The sequence below is a fragment of the Micropterus dolomieu genome, linkage group LG12 (assembly GCF_021292245.1).
Source record: "Micropterus dolomieu isolate WLL.071019.BEF.003 ecotype Adirondacks linkage group LG12, ASM2129224v1, whole genome shotgun sequence".
In the NCBI taxonomy this organism is placed as follows: domain Eukaryota; kingdom Metazoa; phylum Chordata; class Actinopteri; order Centrarchiformes; family Centrarchidae; genus Micropterus; species Micropterus dolomieu.
This window is the reverse complement of record NC_060161.1, coordinates 6831445-6852987: the sequence shown is the minus strand read 5'-3', so window position 1 is coordinate 6852987 and position 21543 is coordinate 6831445. Positions and strand designations below refer to the sequence as shown.

Genomic DNA, 21543 nt, shown 5'->3' with positions numbered 1-21543 from the left:
TCCCGCCCCTCCTGTGACCCATGGTTTGACTGTATGTGTATTCAGAGCCAGTGAGCAAGGGACTTTCAAACTAATAATAATAAAATAAAAACTGCGTTAACATACGATAAAATAACTGTCAGTGTTAATTAATTAATGCGTTAACGCGCCCAGCTCTAATATATAAACAACTATTGCTTTGAGTTGTCGGCCAGGAAAATAGTAGCAAGATTTCTCTATGTGTACATGTATCCTATACAAGTACAATTTTGGCTGCATTATTTGTGTCCCCTTCAAAAATTGCTCTTGAGAAATTTTATGTTTATTGTCCCCCCCTAGGGCGGCGTGGTGATAGTTAGCACTGTCGGGTTCAAACCCCGGTTGCCCCGGCCTTTCTGTGTAGAGTTTGCATGTTCTCCCCATATCACCTTTACTGTCTGTACCTCTGTGTGTATATTGTGTAGGCTGCCTCCCTCCCCTCTCTCTCCTTCCATCCCTCTCTTTTTCTCTCTCTCTCCCCTTCACCCCCTGCGATGGACTGGCGACCTGTCCAGAGTGTACCCCTTCTTTCGCCCAATGTCAGCTGGGATTGGCTCCAGCCCCCTGCGACCCTGTACGCAGGATAAGCGGTTGACGATGGATGGATGGATGGACCCCCCTAGTGTGAGATTAAATTTACGCCCATGGATTTACTGGGCTGAAATCTCTGGTATGGTCCTTTAAAGTCAGTTTTTCGGGATTCACTGGAGCATAACAAATCCTGTACAGATCATGTATCGGTCTTGAAAGAACCTTTTACAAAATAAGTTGTATTAGTAAATGTATTTAATTTGAATCAAGACACTGTATAACAAGGACTGTGATCATTCTTTATAGGGTTATATGGTATTGTACATAATCTACAGTAAAACAATTTACAGATTCATTAAAATATTCCCATCCCATATAGTACATTTCACATCAGTCAACTATGTCTAAATCTATATTTTGCTTTATATATTTATATTGACTCAAATAAGAGTAACAATGATGTTGAAAAAATGTGAGCACATAAGAGTGTTATATTTCAGACAATATGATAAAGAAACCAGAAATCTGTGTCTGAAACACGAAGTTCCCCCACTGTAACACCAAAGTCCCTCACTCTCTCACTCACACACACCAACACTATTTTTATTAGAGCTGAAAGCATGTGTGACTTTGGTGTTCCTCACATTTTTTTTGTACAATCATACAAATGTTTTAATCAATAGATCATTTTAAAATCAATTATGTAACCACTGAAGTGTGGTGAAATACTAAAAAAAGATTATGTCCAACAGAAATAACAAAAGTTATCACTTGTGTGACAAAAAATGTTAAATGATTTTCAAATGAATTATTAATATTCTTTTACTTTAATGTACTTTTGAAAGGAAGAATAAGGGTATTTGAGGGTGTATCAGAGATGCTCCTTCGGTCTCCAAGCCTCTGAGTGGGCATGCTACTGTACATCTTTGATTGACAGCTGAGACGTCAGGGGACATAGAAGGACCATGTAAACAAGCTTGCACTTGTAACCAAGCTCACAGGAACAGCGTCTAGATGACCACTGGCCCAAAAAAACAACCAAATGTTACATAAGTAACAATTCGCTCGTCAGCTTCAGCTGCAAACTGTTCACAGTACACTTTTCCCCAGTGGAGGTTTGTTTAGTAGTTCATTCAAGAGAGATGAGTTTAATGTGAGTTGTGGTCTAAAGTCTGTGTAAGTTTTTGTGTCGAGTCCGAGCCGTTCTTTGGTCAGATAATGTCAGCTGTCAGCCAATGATGGAACAGTGACAGCATTACTTTTTTGTTACCGCAGTTTAAAATGGAATGATAAGATTGTTAAAGATTTAGATTGAAACCTCAAAATACAAAACAGAAAATGTCTCCCTCCTGGGGACTGATTTTGTTTTCAAAAGTGAAGACTTGACACGTAATTCACAAAATCAGGCAGTATGCTGCAGCAGAAATCCTGAAATTTCATTTGAGTTGGCCCGATGTGTCAGGTCCTGTTTACCATCTTATCTGATGTGGCGGTCATCGCATTTTAAAGAGGGTTTTAGAGAATGTGCTGGTGAGCAGGTTCGAGGCGTCTAGGTGTGCTCATTGTTCAGGGAGAGGTAAGTGTGTCCATCAGTGTAACTGTTGTTTTGTGTTGGAACAGGGTCATCCAGACTCAAGTGTACATGATTTGGAGGATTCTAAGAATTGTAGGATTTCTGAATTTTTCAAAATGACTCATTTACTATTCCCTATATATTACACACCGGATAGGGTACTCATGTAAACATTTTGTACCTTAACTGACAGGTGCAGCATTGTATGTCAATGTGGTCTTTGGCAAACAGCAGTGTACATATGGACATTACATTTGTAATTACGCAGTTGGACTTTTTTAAAGGCACACACATGTCCAGAGTGTGTCTGGGTTCTAGAGTTTTGGACGGAGGGATCCGACCATAGGCTTGTCTGAGGAGAACTCTTTCCACCAGGATGGCCGTTCCAGCACCTGGTTGCCCTGCATCACGGCCGACCACAGGTTCTTGTAAATCTGCATGAAGGAGAAACAAGGAGATGAGTCCCTGTTCACTGGGGAGAAAGAGGTTCAGATCCATTTCCTCTCTTCCGTTTCTTGTAAGCGATTCCTCCACACATTAATCCATCATACATAAACATCGTGTGTGTACAAGGATCCTTATCAAGCATGGTTTGTTAGTGCTATGTGTTGATGGAAAAATGCATGTTTGCATGTTAAAAGAAAAAAGTCCTCCAGTACATGACAATGACTCCATCTTACTGAACAACCAGGTGTTTCAAACAAGGTACCTACAGACGACCAGAAATTGCATCACCACAGTGTGTTATACAGTCAGTGCTCAAAACAAAACCCACAGTTCAACCATCAATGAATGAGTCCTTTTCTCAGTTCAAAGAGACCATCTCTCAGCAAAAACCTCGTCTTCTGGATCCCAGCAAGCAAACAGAAAATACTGGCCAACAAAAACAAAACTGATTACTGATTCTCCGACCATACCGGAGCACCTCCCGTAGGCCCGGCCCTGTCACTCGGGACAGACTGGGCCTCTTTGGTTTGAAACAGCACCACAGATATTCCCTGAGCTGACTGCTGCACTGATATGCTAACCTGACTACATGTGTCTCTCTGCTGTGTGTTTTTCCTGTCGGATGGCCCAACGATTTCAGTTTACCCGCATTGGGCGGGTGATAATTTCAGACCCTAAAGGGAAGGATGTGCTATCTCTCTGTTACAAGACGGGAACCACTTGCTTTATAAATTTCAACAGAGATAAAAGAAGAAGCAGTCTATAAACTATTGATGGTATAGAATCCTATTTGTTTGAATCGCCCTCTCATGGAAACTTAAAGTTTTTCAAGATCTCACGATATAGGACCAACTGACATAAATCAGAAGTGAGGCCAGTATCAGGTGGATGTATGAAATTAATGAATTAAAAAAGTCTCCAGAAGACACAGCAAACTTGAGCCTTGTGTTGACTGGTTAAAATATTTTCTAGAAAGATCTGCCCATTCGTCTTCTGCCCTTCTTCTAATGCTTCATATCTGACATATCCATAATTAAGACACCCAGATGGGAGAAAAGAATGCAGTAGAGACATAATGGAAGCCAGTGGTATTAGCAGGTTTCATTTTTAAACTATAAATTTACCACATATTACAGATAAAACCATTTAGATGCAAAACTAAACCCTGAAGCTTACACAGAGTAATAGAACACACTGTGGGTCTGGAAGATGTCTCAGGCAAAAACAAACATGAGCTGAGCCCCTGCTTGTAAAACAGGAAGTTCTCAGACAGTGCAGAGAGGTTCATCATCAACAACTATCAACTTATGACTTCCCAAACACAATGTAGTGTGTGTTTTCCTGGAAGAAGGAGAGGCAGCAGCCAAAGGTCTCGTTCCAGTGACGACACTTAACCTGACTAAGTGTGTCTCAGAGAGGGAGGCAAAACCAACTCTATGGTTTATTTCTGTGATGCTTGTTGGTTTGTGTGCAGAGTTGATGATTCACAATAAAAACAAACAAGACTTTATTTACAAGTTACACTCAGTATTAATTATCAGTGGTTACCTGATGTAAGGCCACAGTAACGCTCAATCATTCTGTCCTCCTGATACACACTCCCAGACTGGAATCCTGTGTTATTTAGATACTGTATTAATGTATCATTCTATTGTGACTGGATTGTGAATGGATGATTGATGAACTGTGTTATCTCCACCAGACGTGTTTGCGGACCCATCAGCCTAATATTTCATGTCATGCATAAACGCTGGACACACAGTCTGCTCTGCAATCCCCATCAGAACTGTCTTTAAAAGTTTATTTCAGAAGATAAAAGTTTAAATTCTGTTCTTTCCTTTCAAGTTTCTAACTGCCGTTTTTAGTTATGCCGCTTAGATGTTCCACAATATGCCAACATGCAAGTGCCTTAAACCTGCATTCTCTCTAACGGCCAGCAGGGGGTGACTCCACTGGCTACTTCTCATCCGAATTATTATCTCATTTAGTAAATTATGGTCCCATTTAGAGGAAATTAGACCTGAAAGCAGAGGATGCTTTAGGGCGGGGCTGTCTTGCGAGTGACAAGTCACTACCATGGCGGCCTGTCGATCAGGATAGAGGCGACTCGTATGCACAGCACTTTAAATTTAACCAGCAGTGTTGAAAAAGCTTATTAGGAATCAGCTGTTAATTTCACAAACCAATGGGTGGTGTCATAGTGACTACATCCACTTCTTTTATGCAGGGTATAGTAATTCCAAAAGATGATACTAGAGCTAAAGAACCCACCTATATCAAAACTGAATAGTAGATATGACAGCATACATGTGGTAGTCCAGTGCTGATTTGTAGTAGAGCTATTATATATATTTCCACATTAATGTATACCCACATTTAAGCCAACTTGCTAAATGTGCTCTGATGATTTCTCTCTGTCATTTTAGTTTATAGCGCAGATGGTCAACTGATTGTTAGTTTTCTAATACATCAAGAGTTTTGCTGTTGATCTTGTACCATTTGAAAATGTCCTTAAAGAAACTAATGTTTGCCTAGCATCCTGTGGTATAATCCACTGCAGCCATAGCTTGGGCTAATATAACTGTTTTCTTTGAGTATTGAGCTGGTTGACAAAGATTTGGAGAACACTGTGAACTTACATTGGGACTCTCTGTTTATTGTTATAATAAACACATCTCATCAGAAGGTTATGGCTGTGACACACATTAAAGTGTATCCTCTCGCCTGTCAACAGCACTCAAAATGGTTTTTATACCCTACCCCTGCAGTCGCTACCAGCTCATGTTTGACTACCAAGTCAAAACGTCTTGACTGTCCCCTGGTGGGTGGCTGCAGTATAGCTCATAAATTCTGAGGATGGGACATGGGCTAAACGCTTTCTCAAAGATGGTTTCTGTTATTTTAGGTAGTTCTCATCATGCTGATGTTTGTTTTTCTGATAAGTTTGGTTTTAAGGAGTAATTTGATTAATTTGTTATTTGACACACGATTGACAGCTGAGCCCAGCTCATGACTGAGTCGGCTGGGTGTACACCACGGTTCCAACCCCGATCACTACTGAGCAGACTGTGGCTCCAAATAACCAGTGTGAGATGGCAGTGGTCGTATCCAGGATATTTTTGCTTCATTTTTGTACAGCAGGAGGAAATGGAGATGCATCTTGTTATCTTGTTGTCATCTTTATATACTGTATACAGTCTGGTACGTTTTTGCATTATTTATGCTCTCAAAAAAAATTTCTGCTGAAGTATAATTAACCTTTCTTTGCATGTATTTCTTTACCTGTCCATCAGCACTGCCAATAGGTGAGTTGAGAATGAAGTCAGGAGGGGCCAAAACATCCACCAGTGTTACTGCATCATCCTTCAGCTGGAGGAGAGACAGAGACAGAGCAGATCAGGTTGGGCAGGTGGGGGAGCACAGCCATAATAGTATCCTTCATCTTCATGAAGACAGACAAGAGGTATGGAAGGGAACTCATTTTAGTTATCTGCATTCCTACCTATATTCTATGTAAGTTCAGTTTTATATAAATTGAGATGTAGGCTATTTTCTGGTCATGTCTTAAAGGAAACTTATTATGCTTTTCCACATTTTATGACTTATCTAAAATGTTACATGTCAGATGTTCATGTTAAATATGGCCAAAGCTTCAAATAATGTGGTTAAAGTATTTGAATGAAATCCCTGTGAGCCAAAACCTCAGATTTCCACCTGTTCTGAACGCTCCGTTTTCAGCAGCTTTTTCTACTAAGGCCTCAGTAATAGGACACATGGAGCTAGACAGAGCCGGTATTCCATATATGGTCAATTGTGTCGCACAGCTACGCTCAGTCTGTTTGTAACGCTCAGCGGCAAAAACAGCCTGGTAACATGCTTCAGGTCTTGGCCAATCAGAAGACAGTGGGCTTCAAGAGGGGGGGGGGCTTAAAGAGACAGGAGCATCTACATTTTATTTTTTTTTTACTTGAACCATGCAAAGCTGCCATACAGGAGTCACACAACTACAATATATGTGTGATTTTTTCAAAGGTGGAGGGCTGGCTTCTGGGAGTGAGAGTGACTGAAAGATATCCAATGAAGGTTGAGGTCAAGGTCAACAGACAAAGAGTGAGACAGACAGAAAGGTGTTTCGGTACCTGGGAGCAGAGAGTCAGAATGGCCATCTGGACCAACTCGGCAGGCTTTCCCCCTATGAAGTAACTGCCTGCACAGGAACAAAAGTATGTTACAAATATCAATACATGTAATGTGTTATCTAGATGCAGTACTCAGAGTCCAGTACATACCCTGGTACAGTGTGGCCATGTGGCTGCTGAGGCTCCACAGCCCGTACAGGGAACATAGCTTGCTTAGTACAGGTCTGAGACCAGCTGGTGTGTCCTGATCTGTGGTCAGCTCATGGAACCTTTGGAGGCAGTTGTGTTCAATGTAGGCAATGGCCAGGGAACGGCAGAAATAAACCTAAAAACACACACACCCACACCATTTATAGCATACATATTACCCTTCTGCTATAAACTTATAGAAAAAAAAAAGCAAAGCGCTACAACATGAAGCCACTATTAACACAGGGAGAATTTTTTTCCCCTTCTTCAACAAATTCATTATGAAGCGATTCTTTCACACGCTCAGAATAAAGCATGTGCCGCACTATGTGCATTCTACCTGCAGACGTTAATTTTCATTTCATTTAGGGGAATTGCATTTTCTGACTGCTATTTCAGAGGTATGCCAAGAAAGCTACAGACTCTTTTTAATGTCCTTAAAAAAAGCTCTCAATTCAACTCGAAATAAAGCACTGCTGCAAAAAGCACTGTTGTTTTGTGGTCAAAATCTCTAAAGAAGACGTGATTATGTGAGTAACTGTTGCTGCCATGATTGAGATCTATTTTAGCACTGCTATCAAAGTATTTTATTTATTTATATTTATTGCCGCTATCAAAAGCACCATAATCTGAACGAATAATCTGAATTTTATTAATGGCGATGGGCCATAACGTTAATCACAGATACAAGGTAGACTAGACAGTTAGTTGCAATTCACAACCACACCGCTAGGATAAGAAACAGTTATGGTAACAACCCACTAAATACTGTGTGACTCAAGCCATTGTTCTGCCCTATTCATTTCCAATGAGAGGCAAATGAAAAGTCATGGTCAACACGCAACGCAGGACTGACCAGTTATATTAAATGGGGGGGCGGAGTCAAAAGATAAAACATTTGAAGTTAATGCAAATTAAGACAAAATTCATCTGATACATCCAGCTTGTTTGTTTTCTACGGAGTCGAAAACATCGTAGTGCTAAGAAATTCCTGATATCTCCAACTGTAAAATACTTCAGCTGCTTGTAATGCCGAAGTGATGAATGAACACGGAATATTGTAGGCCAACACATCCCAGACCTATCATTGTTTTTCAAAGGAAGCAGCAACATGCTTGTCTAGCCCTACACTCAGCGTCCATCTCACTAAACCACTATGTTCATCATTTTCCTACATAAACAATAATGTAACATTGTTTGTTTTCCAGCCAGTTCATTTCTTGACTGGCTACTCTCTGCTGCCATAACTCCTTTTGTCCTGTGTCAGCCACTGTAGCTATTCTGCACTCTTTGAACACTACTACAACACTTCTAACCAAGAATGTGAAAAAAAGAAAACCAATGAACTTTATCAATGATTTCTTCCTTCAGTCCAAATCACCCCACAACTTGATAAGATTGTTGCAAACACGTTCTTCTTAAGCTACCCCTCCGCCATTCCAAGAACATTTAGTACATTGCCAGGAAGAACATTGTTTCTTTGTACATTGTTTGTGCTTCTGTCTTAAAACACCAGATCCCTCAATTTCAGTGCATGTGACTTTAACCCTTTGATGCACAACAGGGGGCAAAACTGACCTGACTGAGTTTTTATTTTCTACATCTTTGCAATAAATTAATTTCATCAATCAGTGTTATAGGTATTGCTTAATTAACTTGTTTTTGATTTTCACAAATCAAACCTTTTTTCCTTTCTTACTTTCTGAATAAACATTTTTTGAATCACTACTATTCAAATGAATTTTATGCATGGCTATAAGTGTTTATTTGCTACATCTTTCAAATAAACATATTTTATCATTTAATATTCCAGGCACTTATTCATTATATGGGTATAATTTAAGTTATAAGATTGTTTTAACCTGTTATTTTCCCTTGCATTAACTGAGGGTTTTGGGTGTGGGTGAGAGTGGGTGTGCAAGTCATCCTTATGTGTGTACGATCTCTAGTTTTGTAATGTTTTGTTTTGCATTCCTACATTGATTATGCACACATGGGTCAAAAATAACCCACATGTATTCACTTTGGAACTTCATAACTTCTGATATACGGAAATGTTTGAACTTAGGAACATAGTATGTATGTCAGTCTTATTTTACACTTGTAGTTGTCATTTGTGAGGTATGTGAGCACTGAGATGGCCGTCAGCGCTGTACCCATGTGATTTTATTTTCACATTCAACAACAGTTCACTACACTACAGATATACACTTTGTGCTATCGGCTGTCAGACATATTTGTATGTTCTATGTGACAAATAAACATACTTCCAATATTAAAAGTATTATTGTTTGGTCCAAATCACTACTAAAATAATTATTTTTAGGACATTATTATTATTATTATTATTATTATAGTATTTAGTCTTTTTTTTCAATCCCACTTACACACATGGATTATGATAAGATACAGGGGTGCTCAGAAATAGGTAGAAAATGAATCCATTTAAATTTCCGAATAAAATAACCTAATCCAAACAGGTGACGCTTTTGACTTGAAAAATAATCTTGTGTGAATCATGAATATTTCTAGTGACGAAAGGCCTACGTGAACTCAAGGCCCATGGGTCCATGCAAGCATAGGGCTTATGTCTGTTAAGGTTCATCTCATCTGTCCAGTGAGTCAAGGTCTGAAGAGTACTGGTTTGACAAAAGATATTTAGCCATTCATCTGAAAAGCATCTTACATTCATTTTATTTTTACCCCATAGTGCTATTAGCTCTTACTTGTATTTAGAGATGTTCGTACTAGTGTGTACTGTTACTTGTAAATCTTGTGCTGTATTGATGCTTGTATGTTATTCCTCAAATGTAAGTTGCTTCGGATAAAAGGATCAGTGTATAGTGATGAGTAAATGTAAATGGTGTGTGTGGGTATTACTAATGTTGTGAAGACAAATCTGTTTACACAGTCAGTTTGGTGGGACTTGCCCTCTTTATGGGGGGGTATGTGTGTTTTACCTGGCTGTTGTTATGGGCCTCAAACTTATCCTTTCCAGAGAGCCTCTGCTGTTCCAGGCACTTCTGGCTCTCCTCCAGCAGGAAACACACCAGCCACTTATACGCTGCCAGCGCCACTGATATGATAAAGGAGGAGTTTACTCACTAGGGTAAACTGAGAAAGCAGTCAGAAGAATTTTTGTACCACAAATATTTAGATAACTGGTTAAATGTGAATGTTTTCATGGGAAAATTACAAAATGTAAATTAACTAGGCTTTTGCACCAGTCCAAGACTGTAATTGCACATGAATTCTTAGAAAGTAGAAAATAGAGAAACAATTACCACTCAACACAATATTGGATTACGTTGTAACAGCTAACAGTGGACAGGGTGTTGAGTCTGTGTTCAACTGTGTAATCACTACAGACACTATTCTTTATTTAGAGTCGACATGAGGCTGCATTCCCTCCAGTAATTCCCTCAATACCATTTCCACCTCCACCTACTGCCACTGAGCTCCTGAACCTGCTAATCTGTCCTCTCTCTTTACCTAAACTGGATGTCTGAATTACAAACAACCATTTTAATGACATATTACTAATTACCTAATTTCCTTTAAAAGGTTACATTTATAAAATGAACATGTCTTCCTGTCAGATCTTTAAAGGGAATAATCTTTCTGAATTCTAGTTCTATCAGGGACAGTTTGGAAACAGCATATGGACTGAATTCAATCATGATGAGTTTAAATACTGAAATACCTGCAGAGTCCATACACTCGACCAACGTTGTTGCTGCAAACTTGCTTTCCAGGATATTGTGTAAATCATCTAGGAAATCCACAGTGTGAAGGGGAGACTCAATCCGCGCACCATCTGAAAGCACACAATAAAGCAGGTAATCTCAATACTGTATCAACAAGAACAAATAAACAAAAAACAAACAAACAATGTAACAGTAAGCCAGCTTGCTCTGTCACTAACAGGAAATTTACTTTAAACTGTTCATTCCAGAGACAGTGTACCGTAGACTCCTGTCTGCAAAACAATTTTCTTTTCAGGAGCAGTTTACTTCAACAAAGGAGAGTTCAACAGTTTTATGGTGTGACAAAGCTAATATGATAGAGTCCTTCATTTTTCTTCCGTTCTCCTCTTTCCATCAAAGGTCAACACCATAATGATGGTGTGACATTGGTCAACAGCGCCAATTCACATTCCAAAGTTCACCCAAGTTGATCTTGACGTGAAAGATTATCATGGATTGGCTAATAGGCAATCCCACTGAAAATCAGGGGCTTATCTGTTGTGAGCTATATGATCAGCACTCAGCACAACCCATGTGCAGAACTCAACTTTGGAGTTGGACTACATTTCTATCTGTTGCCACCACTCCCCATAACGGACACCAATAAAATCCTGCTTAGGCCCTCAGTGCGCAGGGTACTGACAGTGGTGTTTTGCGTGGAGCCAGCTGAGCAGGTAGTTGCTGGTCTGTTGCAGCAAAACGTTGTTGTCTCCTTCATATGTGCAGTTTGGATCATTGTCATTACGCAGATCGCCCAGCCGGTTCACTGAAAGAGAGGAAATGAAGGTAGTCACGTATGGTCAAGTCTTAGAGTTTGTGTTTCACGTTTTCATATCCCGGTGGGGACACTACATACATGCTAACTCAGAATGGATGAAAAATGTGACATGTCTGCCCCCGTAAACGAAGCATTCTGGTGTACTCTGAGAAGAAAACTTCTGTTTTCAGTTTCAAAGATGGTTGCCACATTGCATACTTATATTACCATAGACTGCTTCCTTAAGGATGGAGTTGTAGAAGCAGAGGTGAAACATACTAATGTTTTTGAGCGCTTGCAGACACTTTTATCTTTTATTGTAATGTACATGGAAGGGGAAAGTTTTTGACTGTTGGCTAAGTTTTTATAAAGTATTCACTGAAGCAGTGTGGAGCGGAGAGGCTGACATACAGCGTGACCTGTTAATATTGTTAGGTCTCCATACGGGGCACAGCTTAGGTTACATCAGGTTCATCTGAAAATATAAAGGGTGACTTGGAGGGTTAAGACTTGGTTTTAGGGTTCAGGTTACAATTGGGTTAAGGGTAAGGGTTAAGGTTAGGCATGTGGAGGTTAAGGGGCAAGAGAATGCATTATGTCAATGAGATGTCCCCACATGGACAGAGGAACAAACATCTGTATCTGTATGTTTGAGACTGACTGGCCAGGTATCCATGACCACCACAGGCCTCCCTGCACTCCTGGATCCCCTTCTGAGCGGTCCACGAGCCCAGTGGTTTACTAGAGCAGCCTATGGCATGGATCTCCCTGCCCATCTCTGCCTGCACACACAAAAGACACATAAGACTACTGACTACTGTGTTTTCACTCCGAGTGTAGACACACACATGCACCTCAGCTGTACTCACTTGTCTTTCACCAGTGTCCCTCATCATCTGTCCAATCTGGAACTCAACAAAGTTCATGAAGATGGATTTAGTGAAGTGTTCAAGAGCATATGCTGCTGCCAGGTATGGGATCAGACGCCATTGCTGAAACAACATACAATATATCAAAGGAATTTGTGTAAACATTTACATCCACACTCAAAAATGAGAGATACATAAACACAAAACAAAATGATAAGTGTTGTGATGTGGCTTTAGATAATCTTTGTAACTTTGAGGTGATAAGGTGCTCTGGAGGGTTAGACAGTTTGTTTGTCAGTTTGACATTGTACATTTATTTTCAAATCCATTCTGACCTGTAACTGGTACTCTAAAACAGGAATTTCCTCTGCGTCTTTGGGTCCAAACTGTCTCCTGGTGGCTGAGAAGCGGATGGCCACAACCAGAGCCAGCTTCAGGTTGACCAAAGCCATCCTTGTGATGGACACCCTTCCACCTGAGAGGGAACCCAGAGATGCCCCAAAACGCTTGTTGGGGTCCTGAAGGAGGAGAAGAGTTTTTGAAGAAAATATTTTTGGAATTCAAATTAAGTTTAGCATGCATTTGTTTATTATAACTATCGGTTATCATATATTATAGAGGCTGGCCATGTACTGCCCCACCTTTTGCCTATTTGGGCACAGGTAAAGTAGGACAAGTTTCAGTAAAATGCATGAACAGATGTTTAATTTTTTTGAAGATTTGAAGTGACAAGAAGTTCCTGAAAGTGAGCTGAATGTCCACTTATTCAGTGTGTGAGGTTTTAATGTGGAAATGCCAACACACAGCAGCTGCAGCAGAAAGAATCAGGCTGAAATGGTCATACACACCATAAACATTTCAACCAACAGCTCAGGCACCGCTCCCCCCTCAAGCAAGCGCTATGATGGCTGACAAGCTCTGTCAGCTCTTGTGCTAAATAATACGTGTGGTCCTCCCTTTGTCCAAATTTCACTTCTTTTCTTACCAACAAACCACACTAGACAACTACTACTACTATTACTATTACTACTTCTTCTTCGAATGTATTACATAGCGACGTAACGCGCTCTGTAAAGCAGTTTGTTTGTTTGGTGCCTGTGTCATAAGCTCAACTTAGTCTGGCTCTCTTGGGTTCGCTGGCTTCACTGAGCGGAACATTTACTGTCCTGGATAACTGGTGTCACAAAGTTGGTTATAATCCCTCACATAATCATGCTATACTAAATATATACAGTATACTGTATGTATTTATTATGGGGTGAGTATTTTGACTATGTGACCATGTACTGACCACCAACACCGTCAGAAATCAATTCAGGAAGAATCTGGTCGGTTACAATGCAGCGTGATTGTCATTATTTAGTTTGATCCACTTTGTCTCTGTTAAAAGTTTTGTTTTAAATCCAGAGAGGACACATGGAAAGCCTGGAACAGTACTAAGTGGCCACACCATTACACCACCAGCACCAGCCTGAATCGTTGATACAAAGCAGGATGGATCCATGCTTTCATGTTGTTTACGCCAAATTCTGACCCTACCGTCTGAATCATGAGACCAGGCAACGTTTTTCCAGTCTTCTACTGTCCAGTTTTGGTGAGCCTGTGTGAATTGTAGCCTCAGTTTCCTGTTCTTAGCCGACAGGAGTGGCACCCGGTGTGGTCTTCTGCTGCTTCAAGGTTCACCGTGTTGTGCGTTCAGAGATGGTATCCTGCACACCTTGGTTGTAACGAGTGGATATTTGAGTTACTGTTTTCTTTCTGTCATCTCCAACCAGTCTGTCCATTCTCCTCTGACATCTGATCACATCAACAAGGCATTTTCATCCACACAGCTGCCGCTCACTGGATTTAGAGTCTTTTTCGGAACCATTCTCTGTAAACCCTAGAGATGGCTGTGCGTGAAAATCCGGCACCAACAACCATGCCACGTTCAGAGTTACTTAAATCCCCTTTCTTCCCCATTCTGATGCTCGCTTTGAACTTGAACCACGTCTACATGCCTAAATGCATTGAGTTGCTGCCATGTGATTGGCTGATAAGCTATTTGTGTTAACAAGCAATTGAACAGGTGTTCCTAATAAAGTGGCCGGTGAGTGTAAGTGAGACAGCTTGGTGAAACCAAACCTGAGTGAAGCTCAAAGACAGCTGGATAACACACTTCTCAGGCCCCTGACCTGTCCTTGCTATTTACACCTCTCATGGGGTACCAGAGGAATTTTCCAGCCCTAACCCTAACCAGGTTGATGACAGCTCTGAGACCAAAACAGTATAGTTGTGGGCCATTAAAACCAAAACAATGAGCTAAAAAAGAGTGAAAAGTGAACTGAGGGGAACTGCAGGGTTGGTGATAATTTGCTGGGAGTTCATCCCAAGAGGCCCCTTTCAAAGTGCACATAATTATTTTATCAGCTGAAAATATTGAGTAGTGCAGCTTTAGTTTCCCTTTAATTTGTGGTGCTTGTTTTCTTTGGCACCTGTGGGAATCTTACTAACCTTGAATGGCGTAACGTAGTGGCCATCAGGAGAAACATCTCCAGTCTTATTCAGTAGATTCTCCCGAGGGATCCTCACATTATTAAACAAAGCAAAGCTGATGGGAAAAGACAAAGAACGAGGAACTTTAAGACTCAAGACAGAAAATTAACTTTGATTACATAGACACAACTTGACAGGCAAAATGTGTATAATACAAAGGCAGGACATACATTTATAGGGATGTGGTGTGTCTGTTTCATAAAAGCATTCTGCTACTTCCAAGACTGTGCTACCCAGGTCAGACCTATGGCTATTCCACTACTCAGCATACTCCTGGCTATTGGCCATCTTATCTACCAAGATCATTCACCAGCATGTCCACATCCCCACCAGGGGATGTGAACGTGTGGGTGGGGATGTGTGTGTGTTCACATCCCCTGGTGGGGATGTGAACACACACACCCCTGGTGGGGATGTGAACACACACACCCCTGGTGGGGATGTGAACACACACACCAGCGATCGACACACAGATTTCTCTTTATTTAAGTTAAAACGTTTCAACTTTACACAGAATGTAAAGACAGATAAGCGGTAGGACAACCTCACAGTTTTCAGTGTCACTCTGGTGGTAGTGAGCCCCACCAGGGGATGTGAACATGCTGGTGAATGATGCCTTTGGCTTCCATCAATAGAGGGTATGCGTTGATGTCACTTCCCCTTCCGGAACACACTGTACTGAGTGGCAAAACATCTGTTACCATGGTTGCGTTTAGCAAACTGGGAGTAAAACAAGTGATTATTTGCTCAAAGGCAGTCGGACTCGACAGTGATCCTAACTGCTTACCAAAGAACCAGTGGTCCAGCTCCCATTTTAGATGTGTTGTTTGTGTTTTAGCTGATTCAAGCTAACACTGCTGCTCGTCCTTCTGCCACAAAGTGAGCGTAACTGCGTTCTGTGACATCATGCGCGTACCCTCTATATTCCTGGCAGCTATAAAGACCTCCCCCGTAACCATTCTGGTCTATCAGACTATATTTCCCTGCTTCTCCTGCCCACTCACAACCAGCTGATAAAAAGGGTAAAACTAACAGTTAAACAGTCAAAGTGTGGACAGATACGACTACAATGATTTTAAGCGATTTGACCGTAGCGAGCTTGGCTCACTACCACCAGAGTGACACTGAAAACTGTGAGGTTGTCCTACCGCCTTTACATTCTGAGTAACGTTGAAACGTTTTAACTTAAATAAAGAGTAATCTGTGTGTGGATCGCTGGTGTGTGTGTCGCATTGAACATTACGTCATACAATACGTCGCGGCAGTTGTGTGTGGCGTCGCTATAACGACCAGCTACATTGAGGGGTACTATCTCTGGAGTCGGGTCGAGTCGAGGCAAGTTGAGCTGGTACTGGTAATGGAAAAGCGCCAAAAGAGTGCTGGTACAGGGATAAACTAGATGTGAATAAGCCACATTTGAAATGAGCAATTACAGCAGATTATGTGTAAGGTAAAATACACATGCTTATTCTCTCACTCTCTCTGTTGACAGATGGCTGAAAAAGTTGCACCTTCCAGCAGCAAATATTTATTGATGTGCAATTTTTTTTACATTTTCAGTTGTTGTAATCTATTTTATTAATATAATCCATTTAGGAAAAGGTATTGTAGCCCACATATAGAACAGCTTTCAATATCAGTTTTTACTACACTACACTTTTACTACACGACCCACACACGGGTCTACTATCCAAATCATTTTCAAAATCAAAATATCGGCTCATAAATCAGCTCTTTTTCACTTTCATATCAGCATCAGTCCCCAAAACTCAGTCGGGCTCTAAATTATAAATACATGGGTATGTATAATGAATAATAGGTATGTAGCGCCAATCTTGAGCTACATAAATATGCATACTAGGTAACTTGCATGGAATTAAATCAAACTCATTTCACGGTAAGTCTGATCCTCCAATCTTAGTCTTGCTCTGCTGCCACCTACCCATTATCCAGTCCGTTCTGGCCCAGCTTCTTGCCCATGTCTCCAACCAGAACCCCAGGCAGAGCCAGCAAGGTCTTGGGATCTCTCACCTGCAGCACAATGGTTATAGATTCACTGGATGTGTGAATCATGATGTTCAGTGTCAAAGCACTTGAACTGTGTCCTTGGCTTCCATTTCCCTACTTCACATAAAATTATATTTCACCTGTATCATTTCTCGAGCAAAAGAGTTACTTTTTAAAATGATTATGTTGTTTCATTTGGGGAGAGGGAGAGGGAGAGAGAGAGAGAGAGAGGGAGATGAACCGTGACAAACTTGGTCAGGGGTCAAAGTTCAAAAGTCTTACCGGGACAATGAAGGAATGCAAGCCGTGGCACACCTGGTCAGGTGTGTAGAGCTGCGCGAACACCACAGCGTGGGTTGCAGTCTTACCCAGGTTCCCAACCCAGAACTTGGCAGCCTCAAAGTCTGGAGAGTTGATCACAAACTCCTACAGAATGGAAAGTCACTGTTTTTACTCAGTTTCTCAATTTATCAGCTGGACTAAAATGGGGTTAAAAAAGTCAGTACAAGTGATTGAGAGTGTGCAGGATTTTTCGGTTCTTTCCTGTCAATAAGACTGTCTGGTGTGCAAGAACTTTGTTATGATATAGTGGCCTAAACATTTTTTGATATTTTCTAATCTTTCCTTTTTTTTTTTTTTACAATTACCTTTCATCATTCCTAAAAAAACAGATTTTCTGTGTGATGGGAGTGTCGTGGGGTGTGTGCTGACCTGGGTGGAGGGGTCATATGTTGCTGTGGTCCTTATAGCTCTGGTGTTGCTGCCGTGTGTCAGCTCAGTCAGTGCAAAGCATCCAAACGTCTTCAAACAGATAAATGCAAATTCTGAGTTTACGGTGATGTCCTGCTGACTTTGTGAAAACTGGACACTGTAACAACTGAACAAGTTATTAGGCCAGTATCTACTGCTGTAGAAACACTTTAACAGTGTTGCTATTGTTCTTGGTGGCCAAGGTGAAAAGCAAAGACTGGACAATCAGATAAATGCAATTCTTAAGAAGGTCCATGTTGTTGAGAGCATAGCATTTTGGAACACTTGATTTGATGCAGTACAGTGTCTAGCTGCACATACATCGGGGCGGGATGGTGTGACATCATTGTAGATCCTCCCTGGACTGTCAGACAGCCATGAATAATGCACTGTAAGGGTGAGTTATTGGCAGCATAAAGCTGTGCTGAACTCTTACCGTCATGTCTTCAGTGCTTTCAACATATTTGCTGTGTCTCTCTGAACCTGTGTTGGCAATAGTCGCTCCAAACATCTGAAACAGACAAAGATGTTTTTGTATCTTTTAGTGGGATGAGACAATGACTAAAAGGAAAACAAATCTACAGCAATGCTAGCAAAGCTGTAATGGTCGTTACACACCAACAAATATGATGATATTTATCCATCCCACAAAAAGTGTGGGATGGATAAATATCACAGCCATGCTTGTGATATTTCAGCATGGAAGACCAACAATGCCATCCCTACAACCACAAGGGCTGGGTACCGACTTATCTTGTCAAAGGAGTATGTAAAGGTTGTGTCTTTCAAAGGGCAGCCACTGTCCCTCAGACGCTGAATGCTGTAAAATTACAGATATCTTCATGAGTTAGGGACATGATTGATGTTTAAAAAGGAAAAAAAAAATAAAAAATAAAAAAGACACTAGCAGGACTGACCTCATTATATTCATTGCTAGAGTAGTTTGTTTTATACTTTAAGTTGTAAAATACAAAACCTTTATTTATTTATCTATTTCAATAAATCTTAGTAATTTGTTTTTACCCAGTCCATTGTGCAATTGTTTTTTTAAAATGTTCTAAATAAATAACAAAGTTTAAATCAAGAAGTTTGGACGTTAATTTTTTAATTAAAATACAAAAGTACCAAAAAACGGAGCCATCGCAATCACTTATAAATACACAACTTCTAACTTTATTCAACGGTTTTGGTGAAATTGGATCAGATTATATGGAGAAAACATTTTCTGGTTTTCCTTCTGATGTCCTCTGGCAAATCTGCCTCAACTTTTGGTGATTCAAAATGTCCTGGTGGACAGATAACCTAGCTTTACTTTCTGTTAGCTGTTACTTTGGCCATTAACTATAGCTGCCATTAGCTAGTCAGCTCAGTTAGCCAACTCTGCCCGGACAGGGAGTGCTTTACTTCACAACCGAAAAAGCACTTTCTGCGAGACATACTCAACAACCTCAAGATCTAGCTCAACAATGGAATGACCACTTGGTGTTGTTCATAAAGTTAAAACAACATTTAAAAAAAAGATTGGACAGTGGGCCGTGCGGGGGACATGGCTGAGGGTGGGGACATTACATTACAACATTAACATCCTGACGGCTCGTTTAATGCACAGTTTCTAAATAGGGTATGTGTGCATTTCTTCATGGACTGAGCGTTTTGATACTTTCACAGTATTTATACAGCACCAAGACGTGCTTTATCATCTCAAAAGATATGGAAATCTCAAAAAAGGAAGTTATATATGGCCTGTTTTGGTATTTCGCTTGGAGGACAAGTTGCATATTGGAGAATAGTAATCAGTCGAGTACTGACACTAGATGGTTATAGTCAGTGTAGAAAGTCTACAACAGGTGCGTTTGACTTTGTGCTACACTGCGCCACTACTGAGCATGATGACTTAAAGTAATCTCAGATCAATCATTGTTCTAAGCTCACATGCTCTACGGGAGGTAGAATGTGTCTAACTTGACAGCAGTGTTTTTATTCCCCGCCCCTGCAGCTCACGTTTGACTATCAAGTTGGCAAAAGTCAGCCGCAGTCCTCTCAAACGCACCTGATGAATGATTATCAATGAAGATACAGTATAAAGCATGTCATTGCTGGATAAGTGCAAGCTCAGTGTCATTCATTTCAGCTCCACTGGAAAATAAAATAAGTCTCAAAGTAGATCACAGCATAGCACACACTGGATGTTTGAGTTAAGTAAGTAAGTAATTAAGAAAGTAGAGTAGAGAAAAGTAAAGTTTCTTTGTCATAGCAAACAACCAGCAACACAACATGTCCTTTAACTCTTTTATATTCTCATATGTTCGGTGTTTAATTTTGCATACTTCCCACCACAACCACCAATGAGCACTCACCCCTTTGTTGAGAAAGAACTTGGATGAAATGGACCAGTCATACATGCCAAGACAATCACTGAGCACCACAATCTTCCAGGGGTTGGCCATGGACTCTTCTTTTGTCGTGAAGTCGTAGCAGAAGAGCTGCTTCACCCTGTGAATTTTTATCTGAAGCTTTATTTTAATTTTATGTTACAATGTAAGACATTGGGTTGGGCGATATGACAGTATATAACAAGAGATTTGGCAATACAGTTTCAGTTTCAATATATTCAGGGCAGGCTGATATGTAGCATATCAGGGCTGGATTCTGCGTGATCTCATGAATCCAGCTGCCTCACAAGGTAACATGATTTGGGCAGCGGGACTGCTTTTAACATTCTCCCGTGACGTGAGAGCGACAGTTGGTGGCAGTAATGCACCTCTAAGCAGGTCTGCTAACCGCTGCAGAAAAAGAATAACAGGAAAACATGGAAGAGAGTGAAATTGTAAAGACAGAGCAGGAGGAGCTGGTTTTGTTTGTATGGAAGTTCTAAATAAAAGAAGAAAATAATCAAATGCAATGAAATATTGTATGGTTATTTTAAATAATTTTGTAATGAAAGTACAGAACAATTGCTGTATAGTGATACCATTACCTTAATTTAAAATTACAAATACTGCGACAGAAGAAGAATTTTGGCCATATTGGCCGCCCCTACAGGACAATACTGGTAGTAAAATAACTGAATTGTACTAGCCTTTATGGCTGAAAACACAGTGGATACAAAATGTGAAACTTTCTGTTATGCTGATACCTGAGGAAGGTCAGCTCTCTCATTTTCCCGATAGGGATGTCTTCACCGGGCTGACGGGCGAACAGAGGATCATTCTCCAACGTCTTAAACACATGTTGCTGCAGCACAGAGAAGACAACATGTACAGGCTGTGTAGAGGAACAATAAGATGACACAGGACGTCAATAATGTTCTCTTATTACCTTAAAGTTTCAGTGTGAGAGCCCTGCATTTCATCCCGAGCCCGACGGGGCCAGACTTAAATATGCCCCTGGGGGCAGGCGTCGGGCCAATTTTAGGCTTCTCCTTTATATGTTTTAGACATCCATCATTTAAAATAAACTGGGAAATAACCGTCAGAAAACATGATTCCTCTAAATCTCCTTCTCACCTACAAAGCTCTTAATGGTCAGGCACCATCTTATCTTAAAGAGCTCATAGTACCTTACTACCCCACCAGAGCACTGCGCTCCCAGAATGCAGGGTTACTTGTGGTTCCTAGAGTCTCCAAAAGTAGACTAGGAGCCAGAGCGTTCAGCTATCAAGCTCCTCTCCTGTGGAACCAGGTTCCAGTTTGGGTTCAGGAGGCAGACACCATCTCCACATTTAAGAGTAGGCTTAAGACTTTCCTCTTTGATAAAGCTTATAGTTAGGGCTGGCTCAGATTCCTGAACCATCCCTTAGTTATGCTGCTATAGGCCTAGACTGCCGGGGGATTTCCTCATCCCATTATTGCATGTTACTAACACAACTTCTCCCCTTTCTGGTAGTCTTGTGCTTTCTCGTCCCTCTCCTCTCTCCTCCTATCACTTCCTGCAGGTTTTCTGGCTCTGGAGCTGTGGAGTCTGGATCTGTGGTTGCGGGTCA

At 40.8% G+C, this 21543-nt stretch overlaps 1 protein-coding gene across 1 annotated transcript in view; it reads right to left on the bottom strand.

Moving 5' to 3' along the window:
- Nucleotides 1–786: 786 nt before the first annotated feature.
- acox3 (acyl-CoA oxidase 3, pristanoyl) overlaps nucleotides 787–21543 on the bottom strand; it is a 23603-nt gene continuing 2846 nt past the window's right edge. Inside the window, exons 3-19 of the mRNA XM_046064652.1 lie at nucleotides 20698–20795; nucleotides 19919–20054; nucleotides 17998–18072; nucleotides 17523–17612; nucleotides 17094–17237; nucleotides 16747–16835; nucleotides 14763–14859; nucleotides 12605–12787; nucleotides 12270–12392; nucleotides 12062–12182; nucleotides 11287–11409; nucleotides 10601–10714; nucleotides 9858–9973; nucleotides 6859–7033; nucleotides 6709–6776; nucleotides 5852–5938; nucleotides 787–2556 (exon numbers count right to left, since the gene is read on the bottom strand). Of these exons, the coding sequence (XP_045920608.1) occupies nucleotides 2437–2556; nucleotides 5852–5938; nucleotides 6709–6776; nucleotides 6859–7033; nucleotides 9858–9973; nucleotides 10601–10714; nucleotides 11287–11409; nucleotides 12062–12182; nucleotides 12270–12392; nucleotides 12605–12787; nucleotides 14763–14859; nucleotides 16747–16835; nucleotides 17094–17237; nucleotides 17523–17612; nucleotides 17998–18072; nucleotides 19919–20054; nucleotides 20698–20795 (1959 nt within the window). The 3' untranslated portion in view covers nucleotides 787–2436. The remainder of the gene's footprint in view (nucleotides 2557–5851; nucleotides 5939–6708; nucleotides 6777–6858; nucleotides 7034–9857; nucleotides 9974–10600; nucleotides 10715–11286; nucleotides 11410–12061; nucleotides 12183–12269; nucleotides 12393–12604; nucleotides 12788–14762; nucleotides 14860–16746; nucleotides 16836–17093; nucleotides 17238–17522; nucleotides 17613–17997; nucleotides 18073–19918; nucleotides 20055–20697; nucleotides 20796–21543) is intronic.